Source organism: Rhinoderma darwinii, chromosome 3, assembly GCF_050947455.1.
Source record: "Rhinoderma darwinii isolate aRhiDar2 chromosome 3, aRhiDar2.hap1, whole genome shotgun sequence".
Lineage (NCBI taxonomy): Eukaryota > Metazoa > Chordata > Amphibia > Anura > Rhinodermatidae > Rhinoderma > Rhinoderma darwinii.
Window position 1 is genome coordinate 25,271,259 of NC_134689.1, and position 17,649 is coordinate 25,288,907.

Sequence of the window (17,649 nt, forward strand, 5' to 3'; positions counted from 1 at the left end):
CTGAGGAGGTGGCTCGTGGCTGCGGCTGTCAGGAGGGGATTGGAGCTGACAGCCTGCAGCCATGGACATTACTGTATTTCCCCCCCCCCCCCCCCCCGTTCCGCCCCCTCTTCTTGGGACCAGAGCGAGATAGAAACTTCTTCAGAAGAGCAGGAGCATTGAGGTTCTCCTCTTGCTCTCAAGACCTTTATTCGGGACCAAACCCCCTCCAATCCACCAATTAAAAGGTCTTTCCTCACTTTTTTGGTGTCCAGGATCTCCTGAACCTCAAAGGTGTGTGAAGGGCCACTGGAGGTGTAGCAGTTCAGAATCACCAGCTTCAGGAGGGAGACATGGAAGGAGTTGGGGATCTTGAGGGTAGTAGGCAGCCGAAGTTTATAGGTGACAGGGTTGATCTGCTGTAGGATCTCGAAGGGTTCGAGGAACCCAGGAGCGAATCTGCATGATGCCACCCTTAGTCGGATATTCCTGGAAGACAGCCAGACCCTCGTGCCAGGAAGAAACTGAAGAGGTTCTCTTCTCCTTGTGTCAGCCTTCCGTTTCATGCGGTCGACTGCCATTAGGATGGAGGATCGAGGCTGCTGCCAGATCTGTAGGAAGTCTCTAAAGGTGGAGTCAGCTGGAACCTCGGAAGTATCGGGCACCGGGAGAGGAATTCGTGGGTGCTGGCCGTAAACAATGAAGAACGGTGTATTCCTTGTGGACTCGCTAGTGTGATTATTGTAGGAGAATTCTGCCCATGGGAGCAACTGCACCCAGTCATCATGCTGCTTGGAAATTAAGTGGCGCAGGTAGTTCTCCAAGATCTGATTGATCCTCTCGACCTGACCATTGGCCTGAGGATGTAGGCTGATAAAAAGTCCAATTTCACACTGAGGAGTCCGCAGAGGGCTCTCAAGAACTTCAAGGTAAACTGAACCCCCCGATCAGACACAATATGCTGCGGCAAGCTGTGCAGGCGGAAGATGAGCTTGGCCAGCTGAGGAGCAGAAGGAAGACCAGTCAGAGAAATGAAGTGGGCCATCTTCGAAAATCGGTCCACCACCACCCAGACAGCACTGCATCCAGCAGAGAGAGGCAGGTCTGTAAAAAAATGTCCTTAACTATATGCTGCCAGGGAGCATTGGGCACAGGCAATGGCTGGAGCAGACCAGCATGTCTGGAGTGAGCGGCCTTGTTGGCTGCACATACAGAACAGGAAGAAACACAGTCCATAAAGTCCTTGGGCAGCGTGGGCCACCAGAAATTACGAGCAATCAGATCCCGGGTCTTACGGACCCCCGCGTGACCTGCCAGTGTAAAGGAGTGTCCCCAGTGGAGGATTCTTCCACGAGAGTCCTCCCTGGAGGAATATACTATATAGCCCCCCTGTAGCTATAGCCCACCCCTGTATATGGTGCTCCATAGATAGCCCACCCCAGTATATAGCCCCCCTGTAGATATAGTCCCCCTGTATATAGCCCACCCCCTGTAGATATAGTCCACCTGTATATAGCCCACCGCATGTAGATATGGTCCCCCTGTAGATAGCCCACCCCAGTATATAGCCCCCCTGTAGATATAGTCCCCCTGTATATAGCCCACCCCCTGTAGATATAGCCCCCTGTAGATATAGTCCCCTTGTAGATATAGTCCCCCCGTAGATACAGACACACACTTCTATTACAGTTTAAAAAAAATAAAAAATATTCAAACTCACCTTATTCCCGCTCCCACGCCGTCCGGCAGCCATGGAGACCTGCTCTCTTCTGCGCAGGTCTCCAGGGGGTTGAACACAGCGTCTATGAAAGGCGCTGATTGGCTGGGCAGGATGACTTTCCCTGTCAGTCAGTCAGCGTCTTTCATCGACGGAAGCGTCACTGGTACAAAAGGTACCAGTCGCTTCATTCGTGGAAAGGCGCTGAATGGCCGGGCACGGAACGTGTCCGGTCATTCATTGCTTCTAATTGTACCTGTGTTCTTGCGACACAGGTACAATTATAGTGCAGGAGGAGGTGGCGCCGGCGCCCCCCTCTGAGCTGCGCCCGGGGCACGTGCCCCGCCTGCCCCCCCCCCCTAGCTACGCCCCTGGCTTAGATACAGGGCCACAGTAGACAGTAATCTTATACAGTATAAGATTACTGTCTGCTGGGGCCCTGTATTTAAGCCTACCATGTGGTAGGCTTAGATACAGGGCCCATCAGACAAGATCACACATGAGGTGAGATGCTCATCTCACCTCATGGACGGTGCGGCCCTGCCTATTTCAAACATTAGAAATTGCATTCTTGTTTTGTCTGAATTCATTTTGTTCAGCCTCACATACTTTGCAACTATATACATGTTTTATGACTGAGAGGTCATGGCATGAAGCGGAAATGCCTGGCCTGGATGTCATGGCTCCCTAGTAAAGGTGCCAAGAAGGTTTTGACCTGGGCTCTGGGCTTTTTGTAGACTGACAGTGCTGGCATTTCTCATTGCAGTCAAAAGGTTTACTTTGAAGATTCTGTTCCCCAGTGGAAAAATTTGTAAAAGGACGACCCACCCATCATGTTTCATTTATAATGCTGTCGTCTTCTGTGGCAGAGGTTGCCTTCCTCTGTACCCCCTATAGCTATGTACCTGTTTGCAGTTCTTAGTAATAGATTGAGTTGCATATACATACATCTTTCATAGGATTTTAATTTATTTTAATCTGTTACAACAGTCTGTGTAGCTCCAACTTTAAGGCTGGGTTCACACGACCTATTTTCAGACGTAAACGAGGCGTATTATGCCTCATTTTACGTCTGAAAATACGGCTACAATACGTCGGCAAACATCTGCCCATTCATTTGAATGGGTTTGCCGACGTACTGTGCCGACGACCTGTCATTTACGCGTCGTCGTTTGACAGCTGTCAAACGACGACGCGTAAATTGACTGCCTCAGCAAAGAAGTGCAGGACACTTCTTTGCAACGTAATTTGAGGCGTTCTTCATTGAAGTCAATGAAGAGCAGCTCAAGATTACGAGCATCAAAGACGCCTTGCATAATACGAGGAGGAGCTTTTACGTCTGAAACGAGGCAGCTGTTTTCTCCTGAAAACATTCTGTCTTTTCAGACGTAAAAGACAGTTCACGTGTGCACATACCCTAATGATTGTGTTTGGTACATAATGATATGTATTCACCCTAGGTTAGGCCCCATGCACACGACACTATTTTTCATCAGTAATTACGGACCATTCATATCTATTGGCCACGGACACCTTTCAGTATTTTTACTGATAGGTGTCCGTGTTGAAAAAATTCTAGAACCCGTCCTATTCTTGTCAGCAATTACGGCAAGGACTCTCCCATAGAAGTCTATGGGAGCTTCCGTAAATACGGACGGCTACTGATGTGCATCCCTAAACCGTCCGTATTTACGGAAGCATTGCTAGGCAACATGTTGATGACATAATTTGCAACCTTCCTCTTTCTGTTCGGATCCGTATATACGGAATACGGATGCAATACGGACAGTATTTACGGACACCCGTCCCTATATACGGATGAAATATGGATGTCTATGGACCCGTATTTACGGACAGTATTTCGGGATAGATGAAAATACTGTTGTGTGCATGGGGCCTTATTAGTGTGATGTCACTACACACGGAAAACAGGGCCAAGTAAATGAATGAGGGCAATAAAAGCCTTGAGTAGAAATCTCTGACATCAACGCAGTACTAGTTTGTTGTCTGGGGCCAAATGTGGAAAGAAATTTACATACAAGATCCAAAGTGGGGAGATGTATCAAAGCAAGTGCAAAGAATAACGTGATATAATTGATGCTTTCATTTCCCGAAGGCACCCTCAAACATGTGCGCAGACGTCTATTATGAGAAAATGCAACACTTTTTGTTGCATGTATTTGGATCAACGCAACATCTATCTATGTATCTTTTTAGCAGTCCTCACTGTTGGGTGCGATCAAAAGGAGAAAGGTGCACCAAGGTCAAAGTTTGGCAGAGTTCAAAGGCTAGCAATATTAGGGTATGTTCACACGACCTCTTTTCAGGCGTAATGGAGGCGTTTTACGCCTCGAATTACGCCTGAAAAGACGGCTCCAATACGTCTGCAAACATCTGCCCATTGCTTGCAATGGGTCTTACGATGTTCTGTGCAGACGAGCTGTCATTTTACGCGTCGCTGTCAAAATACGGCGCGTAAAACTGTCGGCTCGTCAAAAGAAGTGCAGGACACGTCTTGGGACGTTTTTCGAGCCGTTTTCTCATAGACTCTATTGAAAACTCATTGCCCCCTGTAGATAGTGCCATGCTCAGTGCCCCTTGTAGATGGAGCCACACTCAATGCCCCCTGTGGATGGAGCCACGCTCAGTGCCCCCTGTTGATAGTACAGCACTCATTGCCCCCTGTAGATAGTGCCACATTAAGTACCCCTTGTAGATAGTGCCACACTCAGTGCCCCCTGTAGATGGAGCCACACTCAGTGCCCCCTTTGGATGGCGCCACACACAGCCCCCCTGTATATGGTGCTACACAGCCCCCCTGTAGATGGAGCCACACACAACCCCTTGTAGATGGAGCTACACACAGCCCCCTGTAGATGGTGACACACCCCACCCCTGTAGATGGTGACACCCCCATAGATGGTGACATACACACACACACACACACACACACACACACATACACACAAACACACACCCTATAGATAGCTCCATTGGGGCTCTCTCTAGGAGTGGAATCCCCAGCCAGAGCGTTGTTGACACTCTGGCCGGGGATTCCTCTCCTGGAGGAGTGAATGGCAGAGAAGGGAGTGGGTAGATTCCTGCTCTGTCATAATATTTAATTGTATCTGCGTCCGTGAGGACACAGATAAAATTGCATAAGGCAGTTGCTGGGACATGTCCGGCACAGAAATTTGCCGGGACAGTCTCTGTAAAATCGTGACAGTCCCGGCAAATTCGGGACTGTTGGCAACTACTGTATGCACTTGGCAGTATGGCTGCATTTTAGCGTCTGTTCCAACTGCGGCACCTGGACTCCCCACGGTTAAATTGAACCGTTCTCAAATTGTAGCATCCTATGGTGATCTAAGTTCGATTTACTTGTACTGTGGGGAGTCTTGGTCTTGTAGCAACATTAAGGCCCTCTATAATGGTGCCTAAGGGCTTTGTTTTTGGTACTATTTCCACTGGCACTAAATCCTTATAAATTTGGAATATTGCCTTTTGAGTACAGGGTCCCATCCTTGGCTCAAATTTTGTCAAACTCCTGTAGCAAGTGCCTGTTGTACAGATCCATAATATATTGCCAATGCAAATCTATAGCCCCGTACTATACCTTTATGTGACTTAAATTTCACACAGCGGAATTCTGACGATTTTAGTCACATCACACTGTATTACTGAGGTGACTTTTCCCCACTGAAGTTCAACTTTTCAGTTTTAATGAAGGATCACCTTGGTAATAAAAAAAAATCGCAATACCCGGGAAACGCACATTTATGGTGATTTAGGTTAAATTCAGTAGAACTGTGTGGGGTTTGGAGTGTTGCTGTTGTTGAAGTGTGGGAACCAGGATACAAATATGAGTAGAACATATTCCCTTACACCCTACCAGCAGCACAATACAGCCCCCCCCCCCCATTACGCTATAAAAGCTGAACTAGCCCCTCCCACCACTGTATTTTTTTTCTGTCCTTTGGAGAGATTAGGACATATGATGTGATTCTTCATTTTCCTTCCAGACAGAGTACTCCTCCGTTAACTACCATCCTTTTTACCAACGGTCCCGTCGTTTCATAATGCAAACCAAGTCCTCTCCCTTCCGGTTCTGAACCTCCTCTGAGGAGGAATCTAGTCCCCATACACTAGAAATTTTGCATTGCCTCAAAATCTGTCAGTGAGTCAGTCAGGAAGGTTGAAAATCTCCTCATTCTCTTTATGGGGAAAAACAAGGGTCTCAAGGCTTCTAAACCCTCTATTGTTAGATGGATTAAGGACTATTAGAATTTCTTACGAATCTCAAGGTTCTGAGCCACCTGAATTTGTTGGGGTCTATTCAGCCAGGGCAGTTTTCACCTCTTGGGTCGAAAGAAGCTTGGAGCTTGACTAATACCTTTTTTGACCATCATTGGTTGACCATTTGGATTTTTGGAAGGGATGAACTTTGGACGGTCTGTTCTCAATTCCGTCTGTAAAGAGGACGCTCCCGTTGGGGTTATTTCTTGCTGAATCTCTATTACCCTCCATAACCCATGGGCTAAATTCTGCAACACAACTGTACTAACCAGTAAATGTCTATGACTCCATCAGGAAAACCGCATGGCCACTACTCATCTGATTCAACATCAAGAACATGTTTGTGGGGTCATCTGCTCTTGACTACAGTGTTTGGAACAAGCCAGACAGTTGTAGATGTTACAAGGTGATAGAAATGATAGGGGTTGTTGTAGACTACCTCAATTCCGCTGGATACATTCTGAAAAAAGTCCCTGAATAGTATAATATAGCATAAAGAGCAAACACATCTATATGGAAGTTACCTGTGGGTTCTGCATCCACAGTATCAAATGGAGATCGGCTGGTTGGAAGCACAAGCTGCAGATTTTGTTGCAGATTGAATGGAACTCATTTTGGCTGGATTCACACTTCGCATATTTGTTTCAAATTGATATGCATATTTCTGAGTCAAAGCCGGAAGAACTTTCAAAAGGGATGAGAAATATAAAGTAAAACATGTAAAATAAAAGTGTTTCATGAATGCATCCATAAACCATATGCGTTTTACCACAATTTATTGCGTTAAAAGATCGGTTAACCGCACTTCAACCGCAATGCCTGAAGTGCGGTTAACCTTTTTTCTAATGCAACAAATTGTGGTAAATTATGGTAAAACGCTTATGGTTTATGGATGTATTTTTTTATGCAGTTTTAGGGCGGATTCAGACGAACGTGTTTTGCGTCCGTGCCGGCCGCGTGGTTTTCACGCGGCTCGTGCAGACCTATACAAGTCTATGGGGCAGTGCAGACAGTCCGTGAGTTTTGCGTTTTTCGCGCATCACGCACCCATTGAGGTCCCATACAAAGTATGGGAGCACGGCCTGTAAAATCCGAAAAGTAGGACATGCTCCATAATTCCCGGCACGGTTCTATGGCACAGACACCTATCCATAGCGATACGGAAACATGTCCGTGGCCAATAGAACCGGGCGGATCCACACTTACTGAGTTTTTATTGTCGTGTGCATGGGGCCCAAGGGCCAAGAACTTCCAAATGCGCCTTAATTTTCCAAGAGATTAGGCAATCATTGGGCACGCGTGGAATATGCATAGTGTAAACTTCCTATCACCCATGTGATCTGCAGGGCACATGTGTTCCCATTAGTAACTGCCCAATCCCATTTGTTGCCGCCCGCTCTTCATGGTATAAATACTTGGTCTGGGCTTCCTGGCAGTATTCAGCCTTACAGGGAAGATGGGGGGCAGTAGAGCAGGTCTGAGGGTTGGGCTGATGTTCTGGACATGGTGTTTGCTCTGGTGTGAGGCCGAGGACTTATGGGAAGGATCTTCACATCTCCACTGCGGTGTTGAAAGCATGAAGTTGTCGTTTCCTATGTCTGTTGAGGATGTTGCATTTGTATTGATGGTTCTAGGTGAGTATGACATTATGCAAGTCTGTGTCCCATTGATTACTTATCTAAAATTTAATTTGTAATATAACTGATGCATTCGGACAACTTCCCATTTTTAGTGCAGGTCTCGTTCCCCTACCAAAAAATGTCAGCGTAACTTTTGTGCGTCTTCAAGTTTTGGCTAATCCTTTGTTTACACGAGTCTCTTTGATTTTGTAATTGTGTCAAAGCCATCCAATTAAAAAAAACAAAAAAAAAAAAACTTTGACAGATGGAAATGCCTTTTTAGTGTGCCAATAAAAACCATCTGAAGTGTGAACAAAGTCTGAAGGAACAGCCCCTTACCAGGTGGTGGTCAGTCTCCAAGTGAACTGGCTGAGTTGTAGTACCTGCAAAGCACCACTCCCAACCTGCTGAAAAATTAGAGGTAGCATTATCACCTGGGCCCATGTGCCTGTGTGGGCCCCTGCTATGTAAGACCTCTATTATAGATGACCCATGGTAAATATGGGGCCATGTTACAAATTTTGCATTGGGGCCTAGGAGCTTTAACTATTTGCTGACACAGGATGAGAATGCTCATCCTGAGCGGTGAGTACTTTGCGCATTAGGATGAGCAATTTTACCCTGTGACAGGTGTGCGTGTGCGATTGGGAGTGGGGCAACGGCTGTAACATACAGCCGCAGCCCTGCTCTAAGGCTGAGTTCACACTGAGTTTTTTGCAGGCAGAGAATCTGCCTCAATTCTGTTTGGAATTTTGAGGCAGATTTTGCTCTGCCTGCACCCTGTCTTTTTGCTGCATTTTTCGCCTGTGGCCATTGAGCGCTATTTATGTAAGTCTCATAGAACTTAATGGTAATTATCGAAGCAGCGTAGTATGTGAGCTCTTTCCGTAACTACCATTAAGTTCTATGGGACTTGTGTAACGCTGTTTATGTAACTCACGACCATATAAAGTTTTACATGGTTGGAAAACCCCCTCATTCGGCCACAACACAGCGGCTGAACGGGGTTTAGGGGGCCCCATTCTGGAGAGTGGTGTGGGTCCCAGAGATGGGACCTGCATGTATCTGACATTTATGACATATCTTGTGGATGTGTCATAAATGTCTCTTTTGGTGAAACCCCTTTAAATAGGAGCTGTACTGCAGCATGGCCGCTATATTGTGACAGGAGCCACCTGCTTCCAGCATGGACATCTGGAGGTAGGTGATCCGTGTGGGGTCCAGCTATTGGACCACCACTGATAGTCTAGCCACAGGATAGGTAGTCACTATATTATCCGTATGAAAGATGGATCTGTGCCCGGACCCAGACAACTACTTCAGGTTATGCCTGTGCTTAGTGCTGTGATTCCCACCCCCCCGACAGCACACTGCGAACACTACTGCCACCTAAGCCTATAAATATGCATTACTGCTAAATCGACTTACAATAGGGAGTTTTAGTGCACATTTTGATCAAATTGTGTGAGCCCACCTGCCACGACAAGGCGACTTCCATAAGGTGGGAACCTAGGCTGCACATACACCCAAACTGGGACTAAACCTACATATTCTTGGGGATGGTAGGAACCAGCATTAAACTAATTAAAATCACCCAGGGAAGAATGGGAGTGCAAGAACAAAAAATATATGAATCACATAAACACAAAAATGTGAACAGCACATTCCAATAAAATGTGTATGCAGGTGCAAGAACACCCGTGACTGCAAACTTATACAGCACACAAGAAAATGGCGACAGCACACTGCGAACACTAATGCCACTAAATAATTATTTGCAGGGTATGTCAAACCTCTTTATGGGGGATAAGATGTAGAACTCCGTTTAGGACCTAGATATCTCTATGAATGCTTTTTTTTATTTTTTTTTTATTCCATGCATTAGTCTAAAACCTACTTTGTCTTCAGATTTTCAGGGGGAGCCTCACAACCTTGATGATAACGCTGCTTGTGGGTTCTGGATAAACCAGAAACTTAATGACACCATGCACATTAGTGCTGCTTATGATGGATGCTACATAACAGAGGAGGTAAGAACCTGGTGGAACACCATTTGTTCTACTGATGACCACCATCCATTTATCCAGTCTGCCATGTACAACCCATGCATGGACCTGTGGTGGGTATTAGAATGGTTAATGGAACTGACAATGAGCGGATGGCTTGGTACTGATTGATTTCAAAGTAAACTTCCTCTTATGTCTATATGCCCTATTAACTCCAGTAACATATTTTTCATTGACATATTCACTAAAAAAAAAAGTTTACTTTCCTAGCACAACAGCTTGGGTAGTTTAGACCGCTAGTAGTTGCTATGGACATTCAAATATGGGGACATAGGTTCAGAATGAGAAGCTGCCAACAGAATTCGCAATGTAAATCGTGTAGATTACAACATTTTGCCCCAGTACTTGGCTTGAGTAGTAAAGATGAGCTCTGATCTACTGGTTTGCTGTCCATGTGTCCTTACAGGATAGAGAATATGTGCTGACCCTCATCCTGGAAGAGATTGTGAATGGAGAAGTTGAGCAACACAAGGTGGAGAAGAGATGCCCTGTTCTAAATGGTGAATAAGTGCTAGTGTAATCAATGAGATCTATCAATTGCCGCAGAGGGCTTCATCCCCCATACATCCCACTGGTATTTCTCTAGTTCACCTGTAATTTATATACACGACAAGGAATACCCAGCTCCTCAAAGTATGAGGTTATAAACGCAAATGTATCCCAACATGAGCAATGTCTTCAAGATGCAGCGGAGACTCGCCTTATGTCTATAGGGTCTGAAGTTATTAATGCATCTGTCCCAAAGAAATCAACATAATTGAGGGGTTAGTGTAAATTGGTGCCTCAAACTTGCATTAGTCACCTCAAACGCCTGTAGTTGAATGGAGACATTCTGAGGCTTAGTGTGAAGATTTACGCTGGGAATTAAGGTGTGATAAATCTCAATAGTTCATAGCCTGGAATATAATCTGACATGGGTGTAAGTTTTATTTATTTTTTCTTTCAATAGAGTACAGTAATGGGAAGCTGGTTCACATAGGTGGGTGATCTCCCTCCATCCCCCTTGCTCATGGTTTGCACTACTTTAATGGTTTGTCACATATGGTCCATCCCTTTCTACTTGCCCCTTTGCTTCTCTGCCTGTCTGGGTACAGCTTCTTAATGACCATTTTCTTATAACTTTTAGCTATGGACGCTCCTAGCCCAAGTGTGTGTTCTGCTGTGAGTCAAACGGGCAAGCTTTCTTGTATGGTGACACCGGTGTCACGAGAAGTCTGTGAAGAAGTTGGATGCTGCTTCTCGCCAAGTGACTTTACAATGCCCTGTTACTATGGGAATAAATGTAAGTGTCTTGTCATCAGAAGTACATGGAGATGCTGTAACCTGCCATGCCTGGCTTTTACTATGTAAAGAAACAAAGCTTTTTTTGTTTTTCCTCTACCATTTCTTAAACTAGTTTATTTAGCTTGTACCCATCTGCCATTTTATCTGTATTCAAAACTTTCTAACTTTGCCATCTATTCTTGCCAGTAGAACAGGAACATCCCTTTTGCAATAGTGTTGCACCTAGTATCACAATTGGCTTCCAAATATGGTTCTGAGTTATGTATTGACACTGTCAGAAAATTAAGATGCTCTTTTGCCAGTCAAACTTCTGCTTTATTTTTATGCATAGCAGGTTTTTTTTTTTCTCCCATAGCCTTAAAATGGGTACATGCTAATCTTAAAACACACTCTCCATTGTTGTCTTGGTCACCTTTTATTGAATTTTTTTATGCCTTGTGTGGCCTTTTTTGGATTTACATTATGATTCTTTACAACTTCCCTGCAGTGACAACACGATGCACAAGTGACAACCAAATGGTGGTTGCCGTTTCCCAAGATCTGACAAGGCCATCACTGGACTTGTCTTCTGTCCATGTTGTTGGTTTGGACTCCACTGGTTGTGCAGGGTTGACCATGTCCAGGAGCACATCCTTTACAGTTTTCCAGTTCCCTTTGTCCTGTGGAAGATCAACTCAGGTGAGAAGAATAGTTAAGCAAATTCTTGTATAAAGTTGTAAAACCAGTAGTCAGTACCTAGCGGTGTAGGATTTTGCAATGTGGACAATCTGTACCCTATTAGCAGGCTGTGTTCAGTAACACAAACTATGTAGGATACAAACCAGTCACCAAATAAGCTTTGATTGTTGGGTTACTTAGTGGACCGTGTATTTTCCCTCAATCTACTTGGGTTGAATGTTTTCTTCAAATTCTATCAGATCAATTATATATGACTCAAATTAATTATTTTTAACCCTCATTAGATAAGGTTCAGAACTTTTTTTGAATGCTGTCTGCCCATGCTACCTCCTTGTGTCTGCCCATGCTACCATCTGACTACTGGAACTGTAAAGAAACCTTATGTCTGAAACACTTTCCTCAACACATAAAGAATCTCCCCCCTGGTACTTTGTGCAGTACTTGTATAAAGTAATGTGGGCAATACAGAGAACTGGCCCAATTTATTCATTCCTTGTTTTCTAGCCTCACAGTGGCATCTGTCACCATAGCTTAATGGTATACATCATGAACTTTCATTACCCTGTTTATAATATGGGTAAAGGATGCCTCTATTAGTCTATGGGCAACATATGTTTTGAATGGATGTTCAATAGTATCCATTACATGTACACCATGAAAGGCTATTAACAAGCCCATGACATATACTAAATGTATACCATACAGTGGTCTAAATCACCCATAGACTCCACAAAAAAAAAACGTTATTTTACATGATCTATACGGATGGAAAAACATGGTCATATTCACTATTCCATCCTACGAGAGTAAACTGAAGTACCTCAGCCTGACAAAAGGCAAAAGGACACTTTTGGCCTTAGTCAGGCTAGGGACACTTAACGTGTACATCAGGAGCTTTCCCAATGTTCATGCTAAATGTACTATGCACAGCGTTGGACACCATCTCCTCTAATAATTTAGTTGCCTTTGAACTCACTCTCATATATGGAGCCTCAGGTCTCCGGTACAAGGGAACAAAATGCAGTTCTATAAAATGTACATGCTACAGATTGAGAATCCACAGGTCAATCTCCATACTTTGTTTTTTTTTTTTTTAGGCAATGCATGGGTGAGATTTGATCAAATCTCATCCACTTTGCCACCACTCTAATACATTTGTGGTGTTCACATATTTGGCTAAGTGAGTTCTTCTCTCAACGTCACAAGTCCTCATGTGACTACGCTGCAGTTTTCAGCTCTACTGAACTATATAAAAATGGTCAGTAACTAGCAGTTGGTGTGAGCTATGCTCCTATATTAGATGTGTTGTGAGGGAACCTATCCATCTGCTGCGGTAGACATATATTCAGTCTTGGGGCTGTAAAACTCCCCACAGATGAAACTGATGCAGATGTGAACCCATATCTAGGTAAATGATAGATTCACTTGGCTTATCTAAATTCCACTCATCACATCTGAGACCTCCAGTAATCACTGAAACAAGTATTCAGCTGAGTTTTGAGATCCAATAGCGTCCCTGTGTTTCCCCCCCCCCCGTAGCTCTTGGGTGCACACATAGAGTGGATGGATAGATATATCTTTTCTAAATGTTTGGGTGTTGTAGGTATGTAACAAAAATATATGTAATTCAGGTGCCTGGTGGTGCAATGATCTATGAGAACAACATTGAAGCTGTAAGAAATGCGATCTCATGGAAAGGATCCACAATCACAAGAGACAGCACAATGCAGTAAGATGAGTTTAGTAACCTCCAAGCATAGAGTTGTAGTGGGGGTCTCCATGCTGCATGGTAATATTGTATAATTCATCCAGGGTGACTGTGCGCTGCAGCTATTCCCAAACAGACCTTGTTCCTGTGCAACTTAGTGTATCAACTCTGGCACCACCACTTCCCGTGACCACATCTGGACCTCTCTTACTGGAGATGAGGATTGCACAAGGTAACTTTGTACTTAGATGTGATATTTCCATGTAGAGAATATGTACAGGCTTTTTCTTTCAATGGAACAAAGACAGTCTAGTTATAAAATTAGTCTTGGACAACTGGTAGGTCTAGTTTCTTACAAGTGCTTATAAGCGTATTCTTAGACCATTGCTTTTTGATATTTTTGTAGATATGGCCTACTCTTCCTACTTCTCTGAGAACGATTACCCTGTGGTTAAAGTACTCAGAGATCCAGTCTACCTGGAAGCCCGGCTCCTGCACAGAACTGATCCCAAACTTGTCCTAGTCTTAAATGACTGCTGGGCCACCAACTCTGCCGACCCCACACTCCTTCCTCAATGGCCTGTCCTGTTGAACAGGTAGCTGACCAGTTGCATCTGATAGATCTACTAATTGAGTTCATTCACATTAGGCCTTACTCACACAAATGTGTTTCACGTCCATGATACACACAAGAAAATCACGCGTGTCGCATAGACCTATTTTGGTCAATGGGGCCGTTAAGACATTCCGTGATTTTCACGCAGCGTGTGTCTGCTGCGTGAAACTCACAATATGTCCTATACTTGGCTGTTTTTCGTGCATCACGCACCCATTGAAGTCAATGGGTGCGTGAAAATCACACGAAGCACTTCCATGTGTCATGCATGATTCGCGCAACAGATCAAGAAATGAAGGAAAAATAAAAGCACTTCCTTAATTTCTTTTTCCAAACATCAAAACCACGTGTCATAGGGATGGCATATGCATGAAAATCACGCAGCCACGCACCATTCATTGACACACGGAACTGCAACGTGTGCAAAACACGTTTTTTGCGTGCGCAAAACTCACATATTCGAGTCAAAAAGGCCTAACTTACATATATTTTCAGATGCCCCTTTGATGGTGACAACTACATTTCCCAAACTGTACCTGTTGGAGGTCCTACACAAAGCCTGCCTTACCCAACTCACTATCAGCGATTTGTTGTGAAGACCTTTACATTTGTGGACCAGAGCACCCAAATTGCTCTTGCAGGATTGGTAAATAAACCTAAGTGCTATGTAGCCATGAAGAACCATTGTTCGTCTTGATAAACAGGCTTTGTATGGTCTCTCCACTCCAGGTCTACTTCCACTGTAGCGCATCTGTCTGTGTCCCATCTGCTATGGACAACTGCATGACTTCATGTTTCCCAAGGAAAAGTAAGTTCATATCCTCTAGGTAAAATCTTTCACCATATAGAACATCCTTTTGTGTCTCACCTAAATGTACATGCTAATGATTCTGAGATCTGTTCTAGGACGTATGGCTGAAGATTTTGAATTAGAACCTCTAAAGAACGTGGTGACTTCAGATGGACCAGTGGAGTTCCTCCCTGTTGGGAAAGAAGTCTTAAAACTGGAAGGTAACATGGAAAAACCTTATTAAAACAGTACACAATGGATTAATCCTTACATTGTAGTATTTCATATAAAAATTTTTTTACCCCGTCTCTATGTAAAAATTGATGTAATTACATTTTTTATTTTTTTTTATAGGTCACTACTACTCTGAATACTCCACTTCAGATGTTGTCAGAGCGATCGCTGCTGGAGGACTAGTTGCATCAATGTTTGTTGTGTTTTTAGGTGTGTGGTTTCACTGTAGAACTCAAAACAAAAAGCACAAACTAAATGCTTAAATAAAAAATATATTCAGACTTGTTCTTTCCTTCATTACAGCTACAGATTTTAAAACAAATCTAATAGGTGGCCTCGTAGCCATAAGATAAAACCAGGAATACATTTGTAGCACTTTTTTGCCTTGACTCTTCACACATTAAATACAGTGGCTTTTGCAGAGGCGTAGCTAGGTTCTCTAGCACCCGGGGCAAAGATTCAGTTTGGCGCCCCCCCCCCCCCCCCCCCCCAAAACCTCTTTCCCGACATCTCCTTCCCCCTCGCCGTGTTTGTTTTCTCTACCAATCGATGTGTCATTTCTCTTTATGTAACGTGAGCATAAAATTATTTGTACATTTTACAAGCAATATGGTTCTATACACAACACCAGAACCAAGCTCAGTACATATATACAAATACAGCTCAATTTAGTGCAACCCCTGCTGTACAGGTTTGTACGGTGTAAAACTACAGCTCCCAGCATAGCCAGAAGAATGGTGAGGATATGCTGGGAGATGCCGTTTCACAAAAAAAATAAATCCTATCCTAACTGATTAGAGGCAGAATGAACATTTACATTGAGTGACTCACCGGTGACATCTCAGATTCTAGTTCTTTTTCTCCGTCCGGTCCAGACCTCTATGATGACTTCTCCCGGGGACAGCCCATTTCTGCAGTTTGCCGCTCACATGTCTTCAGCTTCTCACTTTTCCAACATTTCTGCACCTATAAATAAAGAAAGTTCTCATTATACCACACACTATGCCCCTAAATATAATAGTGACATACACTGTGTCCCCCTCACGCACACCATGCCCCCCTGTGGAAAGTGCCTGCCATAGAGCCCCCTGTAGATAGTGCCCCATATAAACCACCCCTGTATATAGTGTCCCACAACTCCCCCTATAGTGCTCTACAGATAGCCCACCCCTGTATATAGCCCCCCTGTAGATATAGTCCACCCCTGTATATAGTGCTCCACATATAGTCCACCCCTGTATATACTGTATACAAGGGTGGGCTATCTGTGGAGCACTATATACAGGGGTGGACTATATGTACAAGGGGGCTATATACACAGGGGTGGGCTTTCTGTGGAGCACTATAGGGGGAGCTACGGAGCGTGGCTATAGCTACGAAAAAATAATAATAATTTCAAACTCACCTTGTTCCCGCTCCCACGCCGTCCAGCAGCCATGGAGACCTGCTCTCTTCTGCGCAGGTCCAAATTTGCCATTGACCTCTATGGCTAAAACGCTTGTATTTGTATTATGAATAGAATATTCAACTCTGTCCAATGTTTGGCTGAGTAAAGAAGGTTGTGGTTGACCCATTTGTAGTCTCGAGACCGTTGAGTACTGCTGTAATTGTATTTAATGTGTGATCAGGTAACAATCTCTAAGGATCTTAATATATCAACTAAGTACAAAGACTTTTGAAGTCACTGCCATAATGTGAGTTCCATAATTGGCTAGGCAGGACATCAAAGAACAGAGCTTTTGACCCCATTTCCTCCACACTGGCCTCTGTCTTATGTATGATTGTAATTGGCATGTTCACACTCTCTCCACTGGTGGATGCCATAGGTAAACTTCCTACAGGTCTTGCTATATATTTTGCCTATTTCCGCAAATTAAAAAAAAATTGGTTTTTAATTACCAATGACTACTTTAAGGCTTTAATGTCTGACTGAGGCTATAAAGAGTTCCGTTTTATTAGTCTTTTGGGGATATTGGTTCATGGGCTTGCACGGTCTGGATGGTATCTTGGTCATGTCAGCACCTTTTGTTAGTTGGACCATAAGTAAGTATTAGGATATGTTCACACGATTAACAAAATACGTCTGAAAATGCGGAGCTGTTTTAAAGGCAAAACAGCACCTGATGTTCAGATGTTGTTGAGCAACTTGTGTTTTTCGCTGCGGTTTCTGGACGGTTTTGGAGCGGTTTTCAATAGTCTATGAGAACTGCTCCCAAAACATCCCAAGAAGTGTCCTGCACTTTTGACGTGCCGTCATTTTACACGTCGTATTTTGACAGCGACGTGTAAAATGACAGCCAGTCTGCACAGAACATTGTAAGACCCATTGCAAGCAATGGGCAGATGTTTGGCGACGTATTGGAGCCATTTTTTCAGGTGTAATTCGAGGTGTAAAACGCCTCCATTACGTCTGAAAAGAGGTCATGTGAACCCAGCCGTAAAGTGTAGCTAAAAGTTTGCATGGGCGGGGGTCCAAGCACTGAGACCCCCCTCACCAATCGCTAGAACGAAGCGGCTGAAGTGCTGTTTCCGGAAATAAATGTATAGTGTACGTACACAACTGAAAGTCTGAGCCCGTCCTCTGATACATCGGCTTTCTGGAAAAAGCCCAATAGACACGAAGTGGCTGAGTGCTCACACGAGTACTTTAGCTGCTTCATTC

At 44.2% G+C, this 17,649-nt stretch overlaps 1 protein-coding gene across 1 annotated transcript; it reads left to right on the plus strand.

The window, feature by feature from the left end:
* The first annotated feature begins 7,448 nt into the window (after positions 1-7,448).
* Positions 7,449-15,250, plus strand: LOC142750923 (zona pellucida sperm-binding protein 4-like). The gene is made up of 12 exons (XM_075859899.1): positions 7,449-7,626; positions 9,520-9,641; positions 10,084-10,177; positions 10,804-10,959; positions 11,449-11,639; positions 13,271-13,368; positions 13,452-13,579; positions 13,754-13,943; positions 14,459-14,609; positions 14,693-14,771; positions 14,870-14,974; positions 15,108-15,250. The coding sequence occupies exons 1-12, from the start codon at positions 7,449-7,451 to the stop codon at positions 15,248-15,250; spliced, it is 1,635 nt and encodes a 544-aa protein (XP_075716014.1).
* Positions 15,251-17,649: the final 2,399 nt, after the last annotated feature.